The sequence below is a fragment of the Leptidea sinapis genome, chromosome 5, assembly GCF_905404315.1.
Source record: "Leptidea sinapis chromosome 5, ilLepSina1.1, whole genome shotgun sequence".
NCBI lineage: Eukaryota > Metazoa > Arthropoda > Insecta > Lepidoptera > Pieridae > Leptidea > Leptidea sinapis.
In genome coordinates this window covers 2,509,736-2,533,211 of record NC_066269.1, presented here as the reverse complement: position 1 = coordinate 2,533,211, position 23,476 = coordinate 2,509,736, and the positions used below count along the sequence as shown (strand labels likewise).

At 36.9% G+C, this 23,476-nt stretch overlaps 1 protein-coding gene across 3 annotated transcripts in view; it reads right to left on the bottom strand.

Moving 5' to 3' along the window:
- Window positions 1-23,476, bottom strand: part of LOC126964635 (neuropathy target esterase sws) — a 63,770-nt gene that overhangs the window by 20,313 nt on the left and 19,981 nt on the right. For 2 of the 3 annotated variants that reach the window (XM_050807860.1, XM_050807862.1), the window contains exons 6-20: window positions 23,220-23,348; window positions 21,551-21,631; window positions 20,223-20,357; window positions 19,360-19,452; window positions 17,370-17,462; window positions 16,585-16,716; window positions 12,413-12,509; window positions 11,200-11,408; window positions 10,313-10,468; window positions 9,578-9,734; window positions 7,472-7,630; window positions 4,671-4,789; window positions 3,652-3,765; window positions 3,024-3,206; window positions 1,359-1,514 (exon numbers count right to left, since the gene is read on the bottom strand). In XM_050807860.1, coding sequence (XP_050663817.1) covers window positions 1,359-1,514; window positions 3,024-3,206; window positions 3,652-3,765; window positions 4,671-4,789; window positions 7,472-7,630; window positions 9,578-9,734; window positions 10,313-10,468; window positions 11,200-11,408; window positions 12,413-12,509; window positions 16,585-16,716; window positions 17,370-17,462; window positions 19,360-19,452; window positions 20,223-20,357; window positions 21,551-21,631; window positions 23,220-23,348 — 2,013 coding nt within the window. Of the gene's footprint in view, window positions 1-1,358; window positions 1,515-3,023; window positions 3,207-3,651; window positions 3,766-4,670; window positions 4,790-7,471; window positions 7,631-9,577; window positions 9,735-10,312; window positions 10,469-11,199; window positions 11,409-12,412; window positions 12,510-14,766; window positions 14,806-16,584; window positions 16,717-17,369; window positions 17,463-19,359; window positions 19,453-20,222; window positions 20,358-21,550; window positions 21,632-23,219; window positions 23,349-23,476 lie in introns of all 3 variants that reach the window. The other variant, XM_050807861.1, reaches the window with a different exon arrangement.

The following is a 23,476-nucleotide window of genomic DNA, read 5'->3' as shown; positions in this document are numbered from 1 at the left end:
TACCTCACATATACGAGTATCTCATAATTTAATTCATCATCTGGCAGTGGGAGGCTCCTTTGCATAGGATGCCGGCGAGATTGAGTGTCACAACGGCGCCTATTTCTGCCGTGAAGCAGTAAAATGTTAGCATTACTGTGTTTCGGTCTGAACGGCGCCGTAGCTAGTGAAATTACTGGGCAATTTTTGGGCTTTTCAAAAATCTGGAGCGGAATTGCATTGTAATGGGCAGGGCGTATCAATTACCATCAGCTGAACGTCCTGCTCGTCTCATCCCGTATTTTCATTAAAATATATATATATACCATTGTTTAATTTAATGTCCATACATATTTCAAAGGAGCTGTTCGGGTTGATTCCAGTGGCCGAATTCCACCACCGGACACTACGTGCAAAGTACCACCCGGATCACGTAGACGTTTGGCATTCCACAACCGCGCGTTTCGTTAGAAGTTTCTTGCCTCGCACAGCCACTTTGTGGAATCAATTACCGGCTGCGGTTTTTCCGAACAGATACGACTTAGGCTAGGGTTACTATGAATGCGAGTTCTGACGAAAATTTGTTCTGACGAGTACGTCCGAAATCCTCGTCAGAACAAGGCGCGTTTACTGTTATTCTGATAGTCAATTCGTTTCTGCCGTCCAGCGAAGATGGACGAATTTGATGAATATGATTATTTGACATCGATAAAGAAGGTCTTACTTCCGTTGATATTCCCGAGGTGGACTTTGAGTCCTTACACAATGTGCCAGTTTCACGGAGATATAACCACTACGGAAGAAGCGCGAATGAGACTAGAGAAACCTTGAAAAATAATTTTGTTAATCCAGCAGGTGAAATTCAGTTTCAATACAACCAACTGTAATAATCTATAGCTCTACAAGTCATGTTCTTCATAGATAAAATGTAAACATTAATTCTAATTGCTCATGTACCTAATTAATGTAAGCCCCACATCAAAATAAAAAATTGTACTTACTGTTAGTATTTAGTTCTGTAGCAACTTTCTCCTACTTTTACCGAGAAATATCTCTGTTGTGTTCGCAGGTCGTGCGAAAAAATCAAACTCGTTTGAACGCTCGAGTGGTTCTGACGACGTCGTGCATGTTCTGACGCGTTCGTCGTTGCCAGTGTAAACAATGTCATTGGATACCAGGCGTTTTTTTACAAACAAATTTTCGTCAGAACTCGCATCCACAGTAACCCTAGCCTTAGGGACCTTCAAGAAAAAAGCATACTCCCACCTTAAATGCCGGCAACGCATTTCTTGACACACCTGTTGTTGCAGATGTCCACGGGCGGTTGCCTCATCTCCCCCATCCCTTGTCCGTTTGCCCCCTCTCACATAACCACGTACCTGTATCGCCCGGATCATGCCCACGTGCGCCGCTCCCCGCGCCCCCCCTCCCCCCAGCACCAGCCCCACCGAGGTGCCCGTGAGCCAGCGAGCCAGCCGGCTGAAGTCCGAGTGCACGCTGGCCTCCGACATCAGCACTTTGCTGTACAACTCGCTCTGGGAACATAATAAATAATAATATTGACACACTTTTCACACAAATTACCCTGCCCCAAGTTAAGCATATATAGCCTGTGTTATGGGCTACAAAACAATGATATATTTAATACAATATACTTACTTAAACATACACAAATTCATATAAACATACATAAATACATTTAAATATCCATGACTCGGAAACAAACATCCATATTCATCATTCGAACCCGGGACCTCTAGCTTAGTAGGTAGGATCGCTACTCACTCGGCTATACAGGTTGTCAACATATTTATTTATTTTTAGTTAATAATTCAAAAAGGCTTCCCAACTATATACAATTTATTTAATTATGCACTAAGAATGTTACAAATATAATAAAATAGTTAAAATTATAGGTATATTGTATACAATACATGTGATATAAATAATTTTTGTAGAGCAATATAAATTGGTTTTTTTTATTTAGAGAAATTGAAAAATAGATATCAATGTTTTCATCTATATTAAAAATACTATTATATAATTGTAACATTATCTGTAGGGGAGAGCTTAGGCCATAATTACTGTGGTGAAATTTAATGTGCATGGGGGAATACTAATCCGACAATTAATATCAGGCACTTGCAAAATAATTGTGATAAAATTGAAGGACAATCCATATCATAGCTTAAAAGTGTATGTAAACACAGCTGTAATTGTGAAGTACTTCTAAATATTTGCAGACATCTCATTTGAAATGTATGTAATCTATCCTATCCTAACTATGTATCCATAGCTATCATTATGATTAGCATATTACTAAAATTTAAAAGAAACTTTTTTGTGCTGATTCTATACATATGACATGTTTTTTGTGATACGGGAACCAAAAGGCTGAATTATATTCTAGATTAAATCTAACAACAGAGTCGAAAAGTATCTCAAGTGACAAAATACATCTAAAATCTTTCATATTATGGAAAATAAAACTGTACATTTCAATGAAATTTTTAAACTCTTACAGACAATGTGATCGAAATGTTTATTGAACCGTAGTTCACTATCTAATATAATGCCTAACCCCTTATTCATAATAGTCTGCTAACTTAAAGCATTGCTAATTCTCACTCCGTCTTCTATTGACCTAAGTCAGAATGAGAAAAAACACTCCTTAGCGGCTGTTAGTTAGCGGATCATTATGAATAAGGGGGTTAATCTTTAATCAGGGATGAGCATTGGTTGTCTAGCAAGGTAGGCACTGTGGATCTAACTAATCGTAATGAAAATTTTTAAGACTAGGTGTTCAGTAGAAATTTAGTAGTAAAATAAATGAAGCAAATTAAACTAAATTAACTTTAACACAAACTTTGTTTCCAGGACGATACAACATGGGTACCTACAATAAAAGTGCGTACACCTTCCTTAAAGGCCGGCGACGCTCCTGTGGTTCCTGAAGATCACTTCTCATCACGTGACCCGTACGTTTGTCCTCCTTTCCCATAAAAACCATGTATGATCATGTAGGCCCGCAGTGTGATACGTACGATGCGATACTGGCTCTTGCGCGTGAACATCCTGTGCGGACAGCGCACGTGGTGGTGTTGACTGACCCAGGTCCTCATGTTGAGCCAGTGCACGGTGCCCAGCGGTCGTCCTCCACCTTCGCGGTGTAACAACACCAACTCCTTCTGCGTTCGGATCGCCAGGCGCTCTATTTCCTTTTCAATCTGTAAAAAATAGTGAACATGTATGATTCATTTTTTATTGATTCAAATTAATCATTTACATCTTTATAATGACATACAGAAAGTGGGCAACAATGGGAAGTTGTGTTTACCAGTGGAAGGCTCCTTTGTAAAGAATGCCGGCTAGATTACACATTACTGTGTTTCGGTCTGAAGGGCGCCGTGGCTAGTGAAATTACTGGGCAAATGCGACTTAACATCTTATGTCTCAAGGTGACGAGCGTTATTGTAGTGCCGCTGAGACTTTTTGGGTTTTTCTAGAATCCTGAGCGGCACTGCATCGTAATGGGCAGGGCGTATCAATTACCAACAGCTGAACGTCCTACTCGTCTCGTCCCTCAATATCATAAAAAAAAATAAAACTAGTACATAGATACCAGATAGCGCCATATAAATTATCGGATCAAAAAATTGTTTCAAGCCTTACCTTTCCAATACTGGGCTGTTTGTCTCCCAAAGCAACAATGAGTATGCAATCAGCCTGCCGGATGCATCTTTGTGTCCACTGGGTTAAACTCGGGTCACACTGATACAGCGCCACCTGTTGTCAATAATAATATATTTAGCATGACGTCACCAAATGGCAAAACGGAAGACCAGCGTTGGTTTTCAAACTAGCAAACATGCTGAATTGGACTATTTTTGTAACGTATAGTATAAATGTTTCAGTTTTTGTATTTAGTTTGTTTGCAGTTTGTTTCAGTTTACTCGAGCCATTCTCGAACAATGTGTGACGTTGACGTACCACGTGTTCTGCTAAACTTTGCTGATAATTGAAACTAACTAAAATGCCGGGTTGCGTAGTAAGACTTTGTAAAAAGAATACTAGAAGAAATAAGAAAGACACTGGGATCATATATCATCAGTAAGTATTTTGTATTTTATTAATTTCAATGTTCAAATGTACAACATTATTTTTTCTTACACAATATTTTTTATTCATTCTGAAGTTTTGTTGATCCATTCATTTGGGTCCATTTCAGCCGAAAGACGTCTACTGCTGGACAAAGGCCACCCCCAAAGATCTCCATGACGATCGGTCCTGCGCTGCCCTCATCCAACTTACTCCGGCAACCTTGACCAGATCGTCGGTCCATCTTGCGAGGGCCTACCTTCACTATGTTATCCGGTACGTGGTCGCCATTCGAGGACTTAACTGTCCAACGGCCATCTGTCTGTCGAGCTATATGTCCTGCCCACTGCCACTTCAGTTTCGCCACGATCTGTGCTATTTCGGTGACATTGGTTCTCCTACGGATCTCCTCAATTCTGCCTAGAACTCTCATGCAAACTCCGAGCATAGCCATTTACATTGCCCTCTGAGGGACAATGAGCTTCCTCATATGGCCCATATAGTTAGCGACCACGTCTGAGTGCGGGTTACCTATAGTAATCACCAGAGGAATCTTGGATTTTGCCGTCATCGGCTGTCAAATTGTGAATCACCTTATGTTTGTCCTCCTGCTGCGCCAGCCACGAGCTCAGCCGATACTCGTTGTTGGGGTCCATTATAGTAAGCCCCAATAATTTTCTTATAACATCTGAAGTTAGCCTCACCGTAGGACCTAATAATAAAATATTTATTGAGAATATATATTCAATTCGTTATTTGAAAATGATATCCCTCGCGTCTATTATTATTTATATTATTATTTATTCTTCTACAAAATAACATTTTTTTTTTAGATTTGAAAAAGCGACATCTCAAGTCAATTTCGTAATATGCAGTTATAGGGGGTTGAGCAGGTTATCAACTGTAAAGTAGATCCTGTAGATGTAGCCACAAACTGTAAGTTGAACAAGATTTACGAAACATACGACCACTCTCGAATGGTTGGCTCAGTTTACTGGCACATTTATAGTGTTGTGGTGAACAAAAAAGTTTATTCCAAATTCAAATTTAAGACATCGTCGGACTTCAACAAAACTTGCAGTAAATTGCATATAGTGGCGGTATATGTTCGTCTAACTCCAAATCATTTTTAGATAATTACTGTCGGATTGTCCTATTTCCTTGATATTTTTAAGTCTTGATACCATTATTTAGTGGCTCAAAATGGTTGATAGAATGATAACAGCGAACAAAATTATAGCGCTACTTGAGGAAGGGTGTAGTCAATATTATGTGTCCCAGAGGCTAAATGTGAGTCGTTTGACTGTCCAAAGGACTTGGCAACTATATCAAGAGACTGGTTCCATCTGTGGAAGGCCTGGGTCTGGGAGAAAACCATGCACAGAAGCTCGAGATGACCGCTTTCTTGTAAACCAGGCATTGAGAAATCGCAATTCTTATGTCAACCTCAGAAAGACTCTAGAGGAAGTGAGAGGTGTGCAAACCAGCTTATGGACTGGAGGAGGCTACTCGCTGCCAATATATGCAGTCGCCGTCCAACCCGTTGTTCTAAATTACTCCTCGAGTACAGATTTGTTAGACATAGCTTCGTACGAAATTGTGCGACGTGAACTCAAGAGGACTGTGGGGTAGAGTATATATTCTCGGATGAAGCCAGAATATAACTATATGGTAAGGACCGACGTCGGATTGTATGTTAGTTTGCTTTGAAGAAATAATCCCTTTTGGTGGACTTGATCTATGTTTTGGGCAGTGATTAATGTATTGGACCGTACGGACTAAATCTTCATAGAAAACGAAACTTTGGATTCACACCGGTACATATTCCTTACGTACAACTTGCATTAACGGTTCTTCGAGAAAGGACTTGCCCATAAGTGGTCTTTTATAATTTAAAGTTTTTTACAATATTAGCGTTCCATTACAACTTTTCTTGATGATTGAAATTATTTTAAATTTTATTAAATTAATAATATTTTTTATGTGGTGTTTACCCCCAAAAAAATTTTAAAATCAATATTACTAATACATAAAATTCTACTTTTTTGATTATTTTTGCATGAATTCCATATATTTATTGTTTTATAGTAAAAATATAATGTTTTTTTTTTTCATTTTAAAATAAAAACATCCTTTTTGAAAGTATGTATCGCACTTGTACATGCTGTATACCTAAAAGTACTCTGTGGTACATGCTAGCAATACAGTCACATATTTTATTATATTTTATTTCTAAAGCGTTATCTTTTAAGTTCAGTCAAGCAAGTCAAATTGAGAGTAGTCTCTTTGAAGTCGATTAATAAACACTCTACTATGTACGGTTTTTGCTACACATTTGAGGCTCCTTTGCACCGGATGCCGGCTAGATTATGGGTACAACAGTACCGTAGCTAGTGAAATTATCGGGCAATTGAGACTTAACATCTTTTGTCTAAAGGTGAAGCTCAGAAGTTTTGTGTTTTTCAAAAATCTTGAGCGACACTGCATTGTAATGGGCAGGGCGTATCAATTACCATCAGCTGAACGTCCTGTTCGTCTCCTCCTTTATTTTCATAAAAAAAGTACGTTGCTAGGTAAACATAAGTGTGCAATGAAGTCCCACGTCATCCGTTAATAGTTATTTATGCAACTGTTGTGTAATAAGGGGTATTAAAACACGAATGTGGATTTATCACACGAGGCTAAGCCGAATGTGATAATAGTATCACATGAGGGTTTTAATACCTAATTATCAACAGTTGCATACAAGACTTTATCTACACTCATAATATGAATCCTCTAAAAGATTCTGGAACAGTTAGCTTACTGCTAACATTAAAAGTTAAAACACCATTCCTAGTAGTAACCTAATATCATTCATTACTGATTATATACAAATAAAGTAAGTATTAATGAAACAATTATTTATTTTAGTAGTAATTTACATTTTGTATAGTGCAATAATTAAAATTCCCTTGAATATTATGTTTTTTTGGAAATTAATCGTTCATTTTTTGTAAACAAAACAATAAAAATATCGAAGAAAAATGGCGGGGATTCGAATAACCTACTTTTTTTACGGCGCGCGACGTTCTGGTAGTGTGGAACACGCGTAAACCAAAATGTTCTTTTTTTGAAATTCATACAGATGCCACGCATCCAGAAATAAGAATGTGGCTGTCTGTTAAAACTCTTTGAGCATGAAGGGAATGAAAAAAAAAATAGGAGTGTTGTTATGAAATTCAGTATAACATTACAACACTCTTGCATGATGTTATGGTTATTACGACATTGGGTGTTTTAATGTTGGCAATAAGCTAACTGTTTCAGAATCTTTAATAGAGGATTTAAAGCATGGGTGTAGATAAAAGTTATTAGGATATAGATGATGATGCTGGAGATCTGGTGAACTGACCGATGGCGCAGAGCGAGTGGTAGAGCTCGTAGGTGAAGGCCGTGAGAGGCACGTCCTCGCTCACCGGCACCACGGCCACCGTCGAGAAGTTGTGCTGACACGGACGAGACTCGATGGCCGCCGCGCCGCCGAGACCTGCCGTCGGCTTCTGCCACGAACCTGTACCGACACCATAATATTTTACGACTTTTGTCTTGTATTAGAGTATACATAGGCTGCACTAAAAGTATCGGGAATGGAATATTTCCACTGTTCCTGTCATATTAAAATCTTTTTAATTGAAAACTCCTTTGTTTTAAAAATCGAATACCATTTATTTATTTAAAAAAAGATTCTCGGTCTTGTCACAAGGTCTTCTCAAACTTGTTTAATCGTTGAGAAAATGGAATTGACTCGAGAAAACTCTAGAGCAATGATTTATTATGACTTTCGAAGTGGTTTAACACAAAAACAGTGTGTTAACCGGATGATTTCTGCATTTGGTGATGAAGCCCCATTCAAAACCACTTTATTATCGCTGGTTTGCTGAATTTCAACGTGGACGTGTCAAGCTAAGTAATGATCCCCGTCAAGGTCGTCAAAAAACTGCAGTCACCAAAGAAAACGTGGATGCTGTGCGTAAGATGATTGAAGAAGATGGACATGTGACATACCGCGAAATTCAGGCAACTTTAGACATTAGCATGAGTCTAATTCAAATAATCTTGCAATGAACAATTAGGTGTAAAAAAGTTGTTTTCCCGATGGATACCGCATTTGCTCTGTGAAGAGCAAAAAGCGGCTCGCGTTACTTGGTGCGTCAGAACTCTCGAAAGATTCAACGCAGGATCTTCAAATGCTGTATACAACATCGTATCAGGCGACGAATCCTGGATATACGCGTACGAACTCGAAACAAAAAACCAGTCACGAGTTTGGGTGTTCGAAAATGAATTACAGCCAACAAAAATTGTTCGTTCACGGAGCGTTGCAAAATAAATGGTGGCCACGTTTGTCTCCAAAACCGGCCATGTTGCGACTACTCCTCTTGAGGGACAAAGAACGGTTAATGCAGAATGGTATGCTAGCATTTGTTTGCCACAGGTCGTTTCTGAACTCCGTAAAGAGAACTGCAACCGCCGCATAATCCTCCATCACAACAATGCGAGTTCTCACACCGCGCACAGAACAAAAGAGTTTTTAGAGCAAGAAAACATAGAATTATTAGACCATCCCCCGTACAGCCCCGACCTAAGCCCTAATGATTTCTATACTTTCCCTAAAATAAGGAATAAATTGCGTGGTCAGAGATTTTCATCACCTGAAGAAGCTGTGGACGCCTACAAAACGGCCATTTTGGAGACCCCAACTTCGGAATGGAATGGTTGCTTCAATGATTGGTTCCATCGAATGGAAAAATGTGTCAAATTTCGCGGAGAATACTTCGAAAAGCAATAAATACATTTTTAAATAGTAATGTTGTGTCACTTCTTTGATTCCTGAAATTTTCAGTGCCGCCCTCGTATTATAATTTCATATAGAAAGACCGTTATAACTGTTGCCATCTCTGATTTATTCATAGTTCACTAAACTAATCAAACGAATGATACGATCAACAAGTCGCCTGAATTTTAAAATCCCTTTCAAAATGTGCGACCCTTTAGGATTGCAATAAAATTTAAATATAATTTAATTAAGATTTTAAGGTTAGAAATTATTGTAATCTGTTTGGATTTCCTAAATAACAAACATACATACACTCACGCCTTGTTCCCGAAGGGGTAGGCAGAGACAATATCTATCCTCACAAACCTCACGCGACTCCTCTAAATTCATTACTCTTTTCATACATGATCGCCGGTTGCGCGTAGTTCGGACCTTTCCTTTTCTCAATACGTCCCCAATTTGGTCGACGAGATCTCCCGCGACAGATTTGCCCACACACACTTGCCTTATATATTTGATGAGTCATTCTTTCTTCACTCATTCGCTCCACGTGACTAAACCATTTCAGCATTCCTTTCTCAATCCTTGTCACAACATCCTCTTTCAGACCACAGCGCGCTCGTATTACCGCATTCGGAATTCTAAATAAATAAATGTATTAGAAAAGAGCATTTGCATTACCTAATATCCGATGGCCCAGTAAATTGATGAGGCGAGTCACCACAACGGGGAAACGCAGCTTGATCGCGTTGAACAGTCCCTCGGGCAACTTGGCCAGCTCCGAATCTCTGACCGCCATCACTGTCGTACTTCGACGGGTCTGGGTCACCATCTCCACCTGAAGTCAATGAAAATGCCACCAATGGTTCTTTTATGACAGTAAGGGAGGAGACGAGCAGGACGTTCAACTGATGGTAATTGATACGCCCTGCCCATTACAATACCATGCATTAACAACTCAGGATTATTGAAAAACTCTAAAATTCTTAGCGGGACTACAATTATTACGTCACCTTGACACATAAGATGTTAAGTCTCATTTGCTCAGTAATTTCACTAGCTACGGCGCCCATATGCTTACACATTACTGATCGTAGAGGTGAGGAGACAGGCGTGGAGAGGAGTGGGGATGGCGTAGAGTATATTTCTAGCTCGGAATTGAATGAATTATTGATCTGCAGTGTTAAATTGTTGCAAAATAGTAACCAGGGACACATTTGAAAGTTAAAAGATATGTAAAATCTGTAACATGATGTGGTTTGTGATAAAATACTATTTAAATTTTCTCTGACTGATTTACAGTAGTATTTGCACATGTTTACTGGCGGCTGTACTCACTTATAATCAAGTGAGGCAATTAATTCGCTTGCCTCCTTAAGGTTTTCAGAAAAAAATATTGACACAGTGAATACTCACAATTCCAACCAGGTCTCCCTTGCCGTACTCTCCCACGAGCTCCTTCTTGCCATTGGGGTGCGTGATGACGGATCTCAATCTTCCGCTTAACACGATGAAAGTGGACCCCGACTCCTCGTCCTGTCTGTATACGGCTCTACCAGACTCCAGGAACACCTGTGCGAGACAGACAGACTACTTATTACTAGTGGTCGCAATATATATGAGGCTAATGTAATAATTTCTTTTTTCATCGAGCGCTATCTATCCATATTGTATACAGTATGTTAGGTTTGTAGTTGAGTTCCCAGGGCAGAGCATGCAATGCTCGCCGTTCAGTTTGAACACTGCCCGTAAAAAATTCGGTAGAACACAATGAAGCGGCGTCTCTATGCAACGCCAAGTGATTTAGCCGTTCACACAGCACTGGATTCCCGACAATTTAAGCAGCTCTCAGATACTGGGGTGCGCCAGGCCACAGGTGACAACATATGTAGCCTGACCAGTGCTTTGTTGAGCGCTAGAATACGGAATGTGGAGAAAGCCCTATACCCAATAAAAGTGCTATTGCTACTGAACAATTAAAACAAAGGACTTCGAAAACAATAGATATAATATGCACGAAACAGTCTAAAATTAATTGCGTATTTTTATACAATCTAATTAATTAATCTTATTCTAGTTACGATTATTGTTATTTTTGGAATCGGTGTCCTCCCGCCGCTCTCGCCTCCTCACGTCGCGCGTGCAACTCAAGCACATCTGGCCTATAACTATGTATGTAGTTACAAACCTATCTTGGCTGACACCGATAATTATCAAAATCGGTTCATTGAGAACCTTTTTTAACCGACTTCAAAAAAGGAGGTTTTTATGTAGTTGTTTAAAAAAAGAGAATAGTAACTTGCCCAGTCGAGTGCGAAGTCCACCTGCCTCACGAAGGGCGAGAGGCGACGCACCACGGAGCTGGCGATGTGCAGCACGAGCGAGGGCCGCTCTCGCATGATGCTGTACACGGCGCTCTTGGACAGCAGCCCGATGCGAGAGAAGTGCTTCGCGCGGATGGAGAAGAAGCTGGGCTCACCCGTGAGCACCGCCAGACCGCCCTCCACCTCGCCTGGGGATGAGTACTTGTCACTTTTACTATTGTATTATCTATGATTCACGTTATTATTAAACATTAAAGTTAGGATTTAGGACTGAGGTTGACATGTTGTACTCTTAACCTCAGTCGTCAGAAAACTTTGCCGGCAATGTAAGAGACATTTATTTAGTCTGGGTTACGTATGTTTAATTTAGAACCCGATTTGGATAGTGACAGTTGACACATGACTGAGGAGAAAAGTGTGCTTACATTGTCTTTAAGCACACATGATATGTCCTTATATGTATATGGAACGTCATTGAATGGAACACTAATCTTCTCCATAACAAGGAACATAGCTATATTATCCTATATGTGATATAACTATATCGCGGGTTCAACTTTCTTACTGGGATACGATACTGCGAGTGTATCTGGTGGTATACTTTCGACTTCACATAATAAATAAATAACTAACAAACTAACAGAGGGCGTTCAGCGAAAGGGTGACCATTCGACGCGCGAATTTTATAAATCACTGGACGTGTCACACTTAACGACGTGTAGTGAATAATTTATCACGGGGAGTGTTCCGAAGAGCTGTTTCACCTGATTCCTGCCGCTGAATTCCACTTTTGCACGACATGCCACAAATTTGGATATCATTCCCACCAAGTGGAGGTATGGCGGTCTTCCACAGTGCGGTTTTCAAGTAGCTTTCTTCCACGTAGTACAAAGCTGTGGAATGAGCTTCCTTCTGTGGTATTTACGGGACGATACGGTATGGGTAACTTCAAAAAAAGCGCGTACACCTCCTTCGAGGCCGGCACGCTCCTGTGATTCCATGTGTTGTTGGTGTTGCAAAAGAATGTGGGCGGCGGTGATCACTTAACACCAAGTGACCCGTACGTTCGTTTCTCCTGCTTTTCCATAAATAAATGAAAAGTGAAGCAATATCTACATAAATGGCATAGAATCGCTGGATTGTCTATATGTCGAAATCTTCTGAATATGCGATTGCTTCAATAAAACGTTACCTGGGTATGCCGTGAACATGTGGACTTCACCCTCTCCCTCTGCGACCCGCTGCGACACCAGAAGCGCTCCAGATAATAGGTACACTAGTGCAACGTCCTGAAATTACAAAATATTGACCAGTAGCGCGTAATCAAAATTATATGATGTTCTCAGTCGTTTCCCTCACTGCTGAGGATCGTGACTTCTTCTGATCTTGTCCACTAGCTGTCGCCATTGGTTGCATTTCGTTGCCTGATGTATTGCAACATTCATTGGTACCTCCAGCTCTTTGGAAATTTGGTCAGACCACCGTATGGGACTCCGGCCTCTCGGTCTCTTTCCTTCTACCTTGAGTGTCACCATAAGACGCTCCAAATTATTGGCATTTCAAATGATATGATACTAACCGTTTATTTGTCTCACGAATCTTAATGCGAGTTTGTTTTGCCAACGCCATGGCCTGTTTAAGGATTACGAGTGCATCAGTTCCAAAAGAACGCATCTCAAACTAAATAATAGCAACCGGAAACACTAAGAATAAGAGAGGAACGACTGGTAATTTTCTTTATCTACACCCATGCTTTAAATCCTCTATTAAAGCTTCTAAAACAGTAAGCTTATAGCCAATATTAAAACACCCAATGTTTTGATAACCATTACATCATCCAAACGAGTGTTGTAAAGAAATTCAATAGAATATTACAACACTCGTTTGGATGATGTAATGGTTAGTAGGACTGGCTTTTTTAATGTTAGCAGCAAGCTAACTGTTTTAGAATATTTTATAGAGGATTCATATTATGGGCGTAGATAAAGTCTTGTATCAATGTTGCTAATTAGGTGTTAAAACACTCATGAGATACTATTATCAATATAGATAACCCCACATTCGTGTTTTGATACCCCTTATTACACACAACAATTGCATAAATAACTAATTCCTTTAGTTTTGTAGGAGAATAGTGTAGACAATGATCAGTAACCATCAAGGGAGCCCATGCCCGTTTGCCCCACTGATATAAAAAGAAATGAGATGCATTGGAGTAGCTATTTATTGCTGCCCAAACTGTTGTTTAAGATTAATTTTGTAAAAACTCTTCTTTATTGTTTTTGATTCGGTTTTTTTTTTTGTACAATAAGCAATGCGTATATCAATCTTATTAGATCAATTATTAAATGATTCACGTTTTCATAATAAAACATAAGGGAACTTGGGAATCCTAAAGAACAAAGTAAGAAAATTAATAAAATATGTTCGAGGTTCTCGGGGTTTACCAATGTTGTTCTAGGGAAGCAAAATTATTTTATTCAATTTGATAATTTATGATGTCTATCGTCGGAAACATCATTTGCTAAATTTGGTCTAGAGAATTAGTAGGCAAAATACCTAAATACCCTCATACATTAATACTTACAGATGAGCCAACCCATTACCGTCCCTTCAATATACACACAATCGGACAACAGATAGACAACAATGTTCTGCTGTACGAATGTTAAATCTCAATATACATATAAAAACGTATTTTGTATGTATACAGTGTGTGTCTCATCACTATTTTACACGTGCCAATGACAGAGCGAGATAATTTTATGTGAATATATCTACGAAAGAAAGGGATGTGAAAAAAAGAAATCAACGAGAGCTCTTTATATATTTTATTATTGCGTAATTATTTATTTCCATTATCTGTGATGGAATAATGATTTAACTGTAAAATGTAATGCTTTCTTTCGTGAGACTAGACATTGGAAGTTTGTCATTTTCCATACCATCTCACTGAAGAATACGGCATACTACTAGACTGAGCATCGGAAAAGGGCGGGGCCGGCTGCTATGCAGTGTCAATGCCAAACCTATGCTAAAGCATGTCACCCAGTATCGCGTCGTCTTTAGGTTTAATTGTCTGATATTAAAGCGGATCGCAAGAAGGAATAGTCTACAATTTACTAATACACCCCATAAGTGTAACTATCACTCACTAATAATATTCTAGTATCACTTCGAAAGTTCAAAAACCGAAGCCAATACACATAAAACAAAAAAATCATTAAAGAAAACGAGAAATTCATTAAATTGATAGAACATAAAACCTTCACAAAAATACACTCCCATGCATTTCTACCAATGAATATAACAGGTAATAACAATCATAACGCTCAATTTTATATTAAAAACGATGATATGTAATATGTAGGATTGACAAATTGTAAATAAACTGTAAACACAAAAATGTAAATGAACTGTAAACAACAAAATGTAAATGAACTGTAAACATCAAAATCTACAAAAACGTTAAAACTTTCACACCTTGCTTTAAATTCTTGATATGATAATTATAACGGAAAAAATAATAATTACATCCTTAAATACCTGGATAATTTCTGGCTCACCGGGAACATTATAATACAGCTTTAAGAAACGACAAAAAATGTGTTAACATTTAAATTATAAGCTATTATATTGATCATTTATAGCACTAATTGAATTTAGAATGGAATATTTACAATTTAATTTAAGTTAATAAATGCCAGTGACCTTGCACATAGGGCGAGAACGGGTGACCAGGGCGTACTAATAGAACGAAGGCTAAATATAATTATTAATTAATAATAGTTAATGAATAAAAATTAAGACAACCGCCCGATGTATCTTTCTGTTCTGAATTTTTTCGAATCACTGAAGTAATATTAACTGAACGTTTAGGTTTAAACTAAATATTCCGAGGTCAATTTATGATTTTAACTACATGTAATATACAAATGATTTGAGTTTTCTTTAGTGTTAATTCCGCCAATATTTGTCTTTAAACAATTCGACACGTGCTTCACCTCTTCACGAGGCATCCTCAGGACGTGTTGTCTCGCCAAAATCTGGGGCGAGACTCAAAAGTTTTGTTTTTCAAAAGACTTGTTTAAAGACAAATATTGGCGGAATTAACACTAAAGAAAACTCAAATCATTTGTATAATTATGGATTTCCGCAAAGTAACGCCTACTTCAATATATCGACATGTAATAAGACAATTTAGAGTAAAACGGTTATAACTAGAGTGAATTTCAAGGTCAATTCAGGCCTTAAGGTATCATACTTTTCTTCACGCACGTTTATCCCAATAGGACCTGTTTTTAAATCCGTTTAAATTAACACATTTTAAAGGTTTTCGTTACATTATTTATATGTAATAGATTGTGTTAACGTTATAACTGTGCTAGATTAAAAAAGTGCAATAGTTTTTGTCGTTTACATTAAAACTAACCAATTTAATGTAATATATTTTATAAGAAAGGTGTTCTGTAGGTAGGAAATTGTGGTATGTTTAGAAAACCATTAAATTTAAATTTTTAAATAAAATTATACTAAAAACAATCAAAAATTTTGTGGCGCAGAGCGTAAGGTCGCGCTTTATGCCTACTGCATTCGGATAACCTTCCAATAAGCTTCAGTTAGCTGACAATAGATTAAAAACCTTTTCAGATACCGTACATAATATATATTTTAAAGCAACATAACTAAACATAAAAAGCAAATATTCTCTGCAACTTTTTGAAGTTAAAACGTCTCATATTTTCTTTGATAATATTAAAAATAATTCTTAAGCAGATAATATTTTTGACACCGTGACGTGACACACTTGACAAGATCATTGACATGGCTTCAATAAAAACTAAAATCTCTGTTGAATAGTTAATATACGCAGTGTTTGCGATTCCTTCCAAAATTTGGAATTACATAAAAAGCCAACTTGTTGTGCAAAACTGGCGTAGGTATTTCAATATAAATAATTATTTAGGTGGACTGTATTTGATTCTTTTTAGTTGAGGAATTAATGTGAGTCCTCTTTGAGCCCTATCTCAATGTGCAAAATTAGGCCACAAATAAAATAGCGACCGCTAACCTTAAATTTCCCCGCCTCTTCCTGCCTCGGATCTAGTACCTTACTTCCGGCTCGATGGACCAAAAAATGTTGTGTAAAATAAATGACAGCGTTACTTCGACAAGATGAGGGTAGTTAGAAAATATAATTTTAGCGGTCACTACTATTCAACACCGTCATTGCAACATTGATCGAACACCAAGGGTTTATTTCATATAGCAGGTCGACCAAACAGTATATGAGCAGTGAGCAAACTTCTTGATTATCATATTTTATATTGACAAGTTTTATTGTTTAATATTTTGACTGGTTACCTTGTGACTCTCCTCTTTCATGATATACGTTCCAGCGGGCAGATCTCTGACCTGCACAATGCCGGCCAACAACTGTCCATTCTCCAAGCCCAGCTCCTTCACAAACGCATCGGTCGCTATTTTGATCAAAGCCTATAAATAAATCACGATATTATATTTCTAGTACATATATATGTCGTAGTCAAGAAAGTCCAGCATAAGAAGCCAGTACGAATATGATGAGTTTATTTTTTTTTTAAAGTAAGTGAATAATTAAAACACAAGAGTTATTAAGCCCAGCTAGCCCAGATTACAACTAGATTAGCCTTGTTGTTTAACTAGCTACAGTACCCTTCAAACCCATCTCGCAGGTAAAGTGCAATAAAGCCTATAGGTATTTCTGTTGGCTATTCATATATCACTGTGGCTTTTTTAAGGTTGCTTTTCAATCGATTCCATCCCAGCGCATCAGAACACATTTGTTTCTGAGTGGAGGTAGTGATGTAATTGATGTAGTGATGAAATTTGTAATCAAAATTTATGAACGATGCGGGACTCGAATCCGCCCCTCTGGGGTTCCGCCCGAGCGCTACCAACGCAACGATCCTAAGCCTTGGTATGTCATGTTCAACTCTCAGGTTGTGGCTTCATCTACAGGATCTACTTTACACTTGATAACCTGCTCAACCCCAATAATTGCATATTAGGAAATTGACATGAGATGTCGCTCTTTCAAATCTAATTTAATTGATATCAAAAAAATCTTAAGGCATCATGTTTGAAAGAATTGTTGACTGATATATTACTTGTTCATCTAGATTGTCCGTGTTGGGTTTCTTGAACGAGGATCCCTCCTTTGGTCGTTGAAATGACGACGTCGGCTGCACATCCGGCTGTTGCTATAAAACACATTAACAAATTGTTTATTTATTTATTTAATAAACACAACCACATCCTACTCTATTATCCGTTCTACTAGTTTCATTCATTCAGTCACTACTAGCTACTGCCTGTAGAAGACTGTAGAACTTTATGTAAAATTTATTTTCGATAAGGTCACTAGCGCCACCGTATGACGGACGATTCGACGGGTTACAATATAATGGTGACGTCACAAACTGCAATTTAGTATCGACGAAATAAGATCAGAAGGCCTACCATCAACTTTTAATTAGCCATTCAATTCCGATGCAGTTCAGTCTAGGTACCTAAACTTAATCGCTAAGATTCGTACCATGTAGTGCCTATTACTAAATGGCGTTTGAATCGCTTATAGAAGAATGAACAAAAAAAGTTTGTCTGTGCTCTGCGGTGTAAGAAAGAGATGACGCTCTACAGTGAACAGTCATTGCATAAGTATGTCTGTTTCACTCAAACCATATGCGTTGCGTTTCGAAACCTAGATGATATAATGATTTTAGACGTGTAATGCGTAAAAATGACAACAAATACATTTTAAAACTGTGATTTATATATCAAATCATAAACCATTAAGCCCTTATTAGTACTTATTAAATAATAGTAATATATATAGTTCTTTAAATTACAAATTAAAGGTTTGCTAACGTTTACGTTAAAATAAATTGATTAAGACGAGTTAAGAATGCACCTCCACTGACCATTTATATTTGATTTGACAGGAGGCGATTGTTGTTGTTGCGATTTTTATTAAGATAAAATATCTCAAACTATTATGGAAAGAACACTAAGTACGTGTTAGTATTTGAAAGATTTTAACGTGTAACTTTGGTAAGATAATTGGTAGGTAATACGAATAAAAGTCTTAGCTCATTACCCAGTTCTAAATTGTTTAGACAACCGATATCGCTTTATAAATTCTTCATGTTCGAAATTAATTGTTCCCATGTTATACTTCTTTTTTTCGCAGTGTTTTTTTAATTCGTTATAATTTTTCATGAACTCAAAAATTCATCAGAGATTTAAAATAAAAAAATAGCTCTACTTTTTACATGAACACATAAAAACACTTAATATTCAACTGAATTACCTGGATTATTGTATGTTATAATTTTTTTTAAGTTATTTACAAAACCATTCACTTCCCGCTACGAAAGTAGCAACTTTTTTTGAATCACTCACTTTGACACATAAGCAATTCAGTTTAGGTAGAAATATTACCTCATGGTACGAATGAATTAACGAACATAGTTTACGATTCAATTTCCGACTTGATTTGACGTCAACCTAAATTCGCTCTCTCGATCGCTCTGACGGTCGGCTATGAAATAGCAAAGCATTTCATTTTAGGTCGTCAATTGAATAGGAACAGTTCATAGTAGGCCCACAGTTTGGTCAAAATTAACAATCGATCTTATGTCAAACCTGTAATAGCTACTGCTTCCTATTTCACAATCGTAGCGACGAATCAGAATTTAAAAAAATGGTGAAACTGTGAAGTTAATACCCAAAGACACGTAAATACTACGTAATTAGCGGCGGAACAGCCTATGTAAAAATTAAAATTTAGATTAGTATGCAACGTGCAGTGAGATTTGACATATAAAGTTTGAAAGAGTAATTACAATATGGCGACGAAGTATAATCCGGCTAAGTTTGAAAGCGGATAGTTACTTAAAACGTAGTGGATTTCTGTTTTTTACAAGATTATAGCCGTCATCTGTCAATTTATCAATGACTGCACGTTTCATACAATCGAGTGAATCGTTTTTTTCTTAGAGAGTTTCGCCAGGTTGTTAGTACCCATCTATTTTATACCATTTTACAATAACAGGCTATGTGAAGTATTCACAATGTGAAATGAAACAATGACCATACCTGCGGTGTGTTGGAGGTGACGTCAGGCATGTCCTGTCTCTGTCTCCTGCCCTGAATGTGTATGGGGGAAGAGGACGGCATGCTGCTCTCTTGCTGTTAATATATTACATGTTATGGAGTGGCGGAATGTAGATGACTATTTGAATAACATGTTAACTATTCAAATATAAAGAAGCGAAACTTATACATTTAGCCACGTAGCTTACATAATGGAAACACAACTTAGTGAACCCTTATTACATTACATGAATAAACATTATAAGCAGTTTGTTGTTTTTGAGTGATGTCTCTTTCGTTTGGCATAAGAAAGTATACCTACATATTTATATATACACAATGACGTTCTATACAATATAAGGGCATATTATTCGCAGTCTGATAGCGGAACGGAAAAAGTGTGCTTAAAGACAAAGTAAGCACACTTTTCTCAACTGTCACTGTTCGAATCAGGTTGCATGTTTTACATTGCTGCTCATTCACCAAGAATATCTTAAACAACTGGAGTAATGCTTCAATGTATATAGATATAGCAGTCGAGACTTAGTATAGTGTAATTTGTGGCATGTCCCATAAGTCGGCTTTGTTTTTATATGACTTATTTTTATTTATTTTATGTGATTTATCTAAATATATAGAACGACATTGTGTATATGTCATAGGTATATTGTCAAAGCGGTGATGTTACAATTTATTTCACTAATGATATTATAATTATACGGTAGATTGTCAATCGACTTCATTTCTGCCACCTGCGATATATCCATAATTATATAATACACAATCATATTTCTATTGATGCCAAGATTGTTATAATGCTCTTTAAAATTGTTTATATTTGAAACAGCGCCGGAGATCCAACGTACCATATGTTCTTGCAAGTTTCGCTCGCTGTGCTGCGGCGACTGGTGAAGGGTGGGCCCAGGTCCCTCAGGGAATGATTTGCTGGTCTTGCCCGGTGACATCGTCGGGACGTTTGTGGTGCGCCGGCGCTCACGACCCTGATATTCATTTATTTATTTATTTATTTCAAGGAATATCAACACAACTATTTACACAAAATAAAAATACAATAAAAACTTAGAGCTAATTACAGATATTCACTAATAGACAATAGAAGTAGTAAGAAGCAAAATTATAAAGAGTAAACATGTAAAATTATAATCTAATAATAAGCACACTTGATATTTACAGGTTAGGATTAAAAAAATGTTTTCATGATACATTGTTTCATTGCTTTGACAGTTGTATTAAAAATATCCAAATTAATTATTTAACTGCTTAGTATATTACAGGTGGAGCTAGCTCGCTAGATATAACTATTGCCCCGGTAGTTAGTAGATGATTGAGGTACATACAATAAACGGCTATAGCGTAGTGCAGTTGACGAAGTTCTCAATGAAATTGTCGAAAGAAGATCTGGACAATCAACCTTCTTTTGAGCTATTTTCAAGAAGAACGCAATGTCAGAGATCATACGTCGTTTCTCAAGCGGTAGTAAATGTTGCTTTTTAGAATGGCAATTTTAATGGTATAAAAGGTATTTATTTTATAAAATTGATCCCTTTAGAATTATTTTAGATGACACTTCTAACACTACCACCGCTTCGGGAACAAATGGCGCTCTGAGAGAGAAGTAGCAGCGCAAGTAACTCTCCCAGCATTGTACTGTCATTGTTATGGCTATAAAATAATCATAATCTAGTCCCAGGCTGTCCGATCACTTAAATATTCAGCTGTGGAGAGTAGGATTTATTTATAGATAATGCCTGAACAGTGAGTGGGACTTTATTATAAAAGTGTATACATTCACCCATAAAGCTATTAAGTATCTTATGAAGCCTACTAGAATTAGTAACAAGCAATCCCTTTTTTCTAATGTTATAATAATGAAAATCGCTATTTAGTACGAAAAGGTGATGATTTTAGTGAATGTATATTAAATTTACAAAAATGTACTGACAATGAACAGTCATAATATTTATTTCTTTAAATTTTTCTTTTAGAGACTGTCTATAACCTGTAAAATACCGTACGTCATGATGCTGTGAAAATAACTGAAGTACACTAATCTAGCGTTCGTGTACTCTCTAATCTTTCTATCGGCGTATGCCGCAGAGCTGAGTCTATCTGCTAGTTAGACAATATGTGAATGTGATGTGAAATAGTTATATCAGTATATATAAACACTCACCGGATTGACCAGCTCGGCGCTGAGGCCGAGATACTGATGCAGTGCGGTAAACGTCACACGTTGTAAACGCACCATTATAATCTGAAATCATACATGTACTGTTAACACAGCTTGTATTCATATAAATAGTTAAAAAAAACCTAGAAAACACGCTTTTTATAGAAAGCCCTACTAAAAAATAGAAAATAACATCATTTCCTGCCTTATCAACGATAGATGACAATTATAATATAAATTAACAAGAATCTGATAATGCAAATTGAAAAATGGAAAAATTTTACCAAATTACTGTATTGTCATCGGTACTCGATAAATCTACGAAGTTTGAACGAAATCTGGCCGTTTAAAGTGGGTCAAAATCGCGCCCAAATGAGTCGGTTACAAACAAACGTATATTACATATAGGTGAATCTAATAAAAAGCGTGTAAAAAGAGGATTTTTTATTAATTATTTAGTTATGAACCGCCAACAGAACTAGAACAAGTGAAACATTATCATGAAAGTAGACTCAGGTGATAAGGGTACATAATATAAACATTAACAGGCAGTTACAGCATGGAAATAAACACGTACAAAAGGTTATTTTTTTTAAAATAAAGCAATACTGTACTAAAAAAAACAATTCAAATTTTAAAAACTATGAATGTAAAGCTATAAGCTACAAAATGTCTCGTAGTCAAATTAAAAGTAAAGATTATTTACAAATAAACACATTTTTTTAAGTATTATCCTACTAATATTATAAATGTGAAAGTTTGTATGTCTGGATGTATGTTTGTACTTCTTTAACGCAAAAACTACTGAATAGATTTTGATGAAACATTACAATGATATAGTTTACACACCAGAATAACAGATAGGTTATAATTTATAAAAATATTGTTGCTATATTATATTAAACCGAAAAATGAAAAGACTTTTTCGTGGTCGTGGTTGTCGGCTTTGAAAAGTAAGTCTGAGAAAAAACGGTCAAACACTAAATATAATTTATATGGCAAAACAACGTTTGCCGGGTCAGCTAGTACAGAATAAATTGAGAAGTAAACATTTTTTTAGTAATAAAGGTATTAAAGTAGGTACACAGTTACATTAATTTACCAATTACAACATTATTAAATTAGATTAAATTATAATCTTAGGAAAAAATATTTAGCAATTTGGGGCAATCAATAAAGCTGCTCAGTAGCTTATGAGTAAACAGAAGGGGGAATAAATAATACCATGTAAATATTTAACTATTATTATTAATTTAAGTTATTTGCAGTGAGTGTAAAGAAATGAATATAAAAAGGCGCAAAAGGCATTTATTTTCTCAAAATTGATTCCTTTAGAATTCTTTTTGATGTCATTTCTAATAACTACTAGATACTACAACCGCTTCGGAAGCAAATGGCGCTCTGAGAGAGAAGAAGCGGCGCAAGAAACTCTCCCAGCATTATTTTTTTTGCGCTCTTTTCAATAAAAATATACAATATTGTACAGTCATTTCTATCGCTATAAAATAATCATAATCTATTCCCAGGCTGTCCGATCATTTAGATATAAAGTATTTATTATTATTATTTTGAAGAAGACCTTTCTTTGTAAGAAGGCTTTACCGGAACTAAAAGCCACGAAATATAATAGGTATTTAAAGGATCGTAGTTTTCGAAGAGGTTAATTTGTTACCTGTATGACTCGAACGAAGATATCTGGATATTCTTTGAAGACCTCCTGGAAAGCTCGCATCGGTAGCTTTATCACTTGCGAGTCTTCGAGCGCTTTCGCGTTCACTGTTTTGTACGGTTGGGAGTGACCCTGCAAGAATACATTTTTTTTTAATTGAGTTTGTTGCGCCCATTCTTCTCAGGTCTGATGCATTCATTTTGGAATGGGTGGTAGTTTTTTGACTTTCAATAAGTGATGTCACATCCTATTTTGAATAA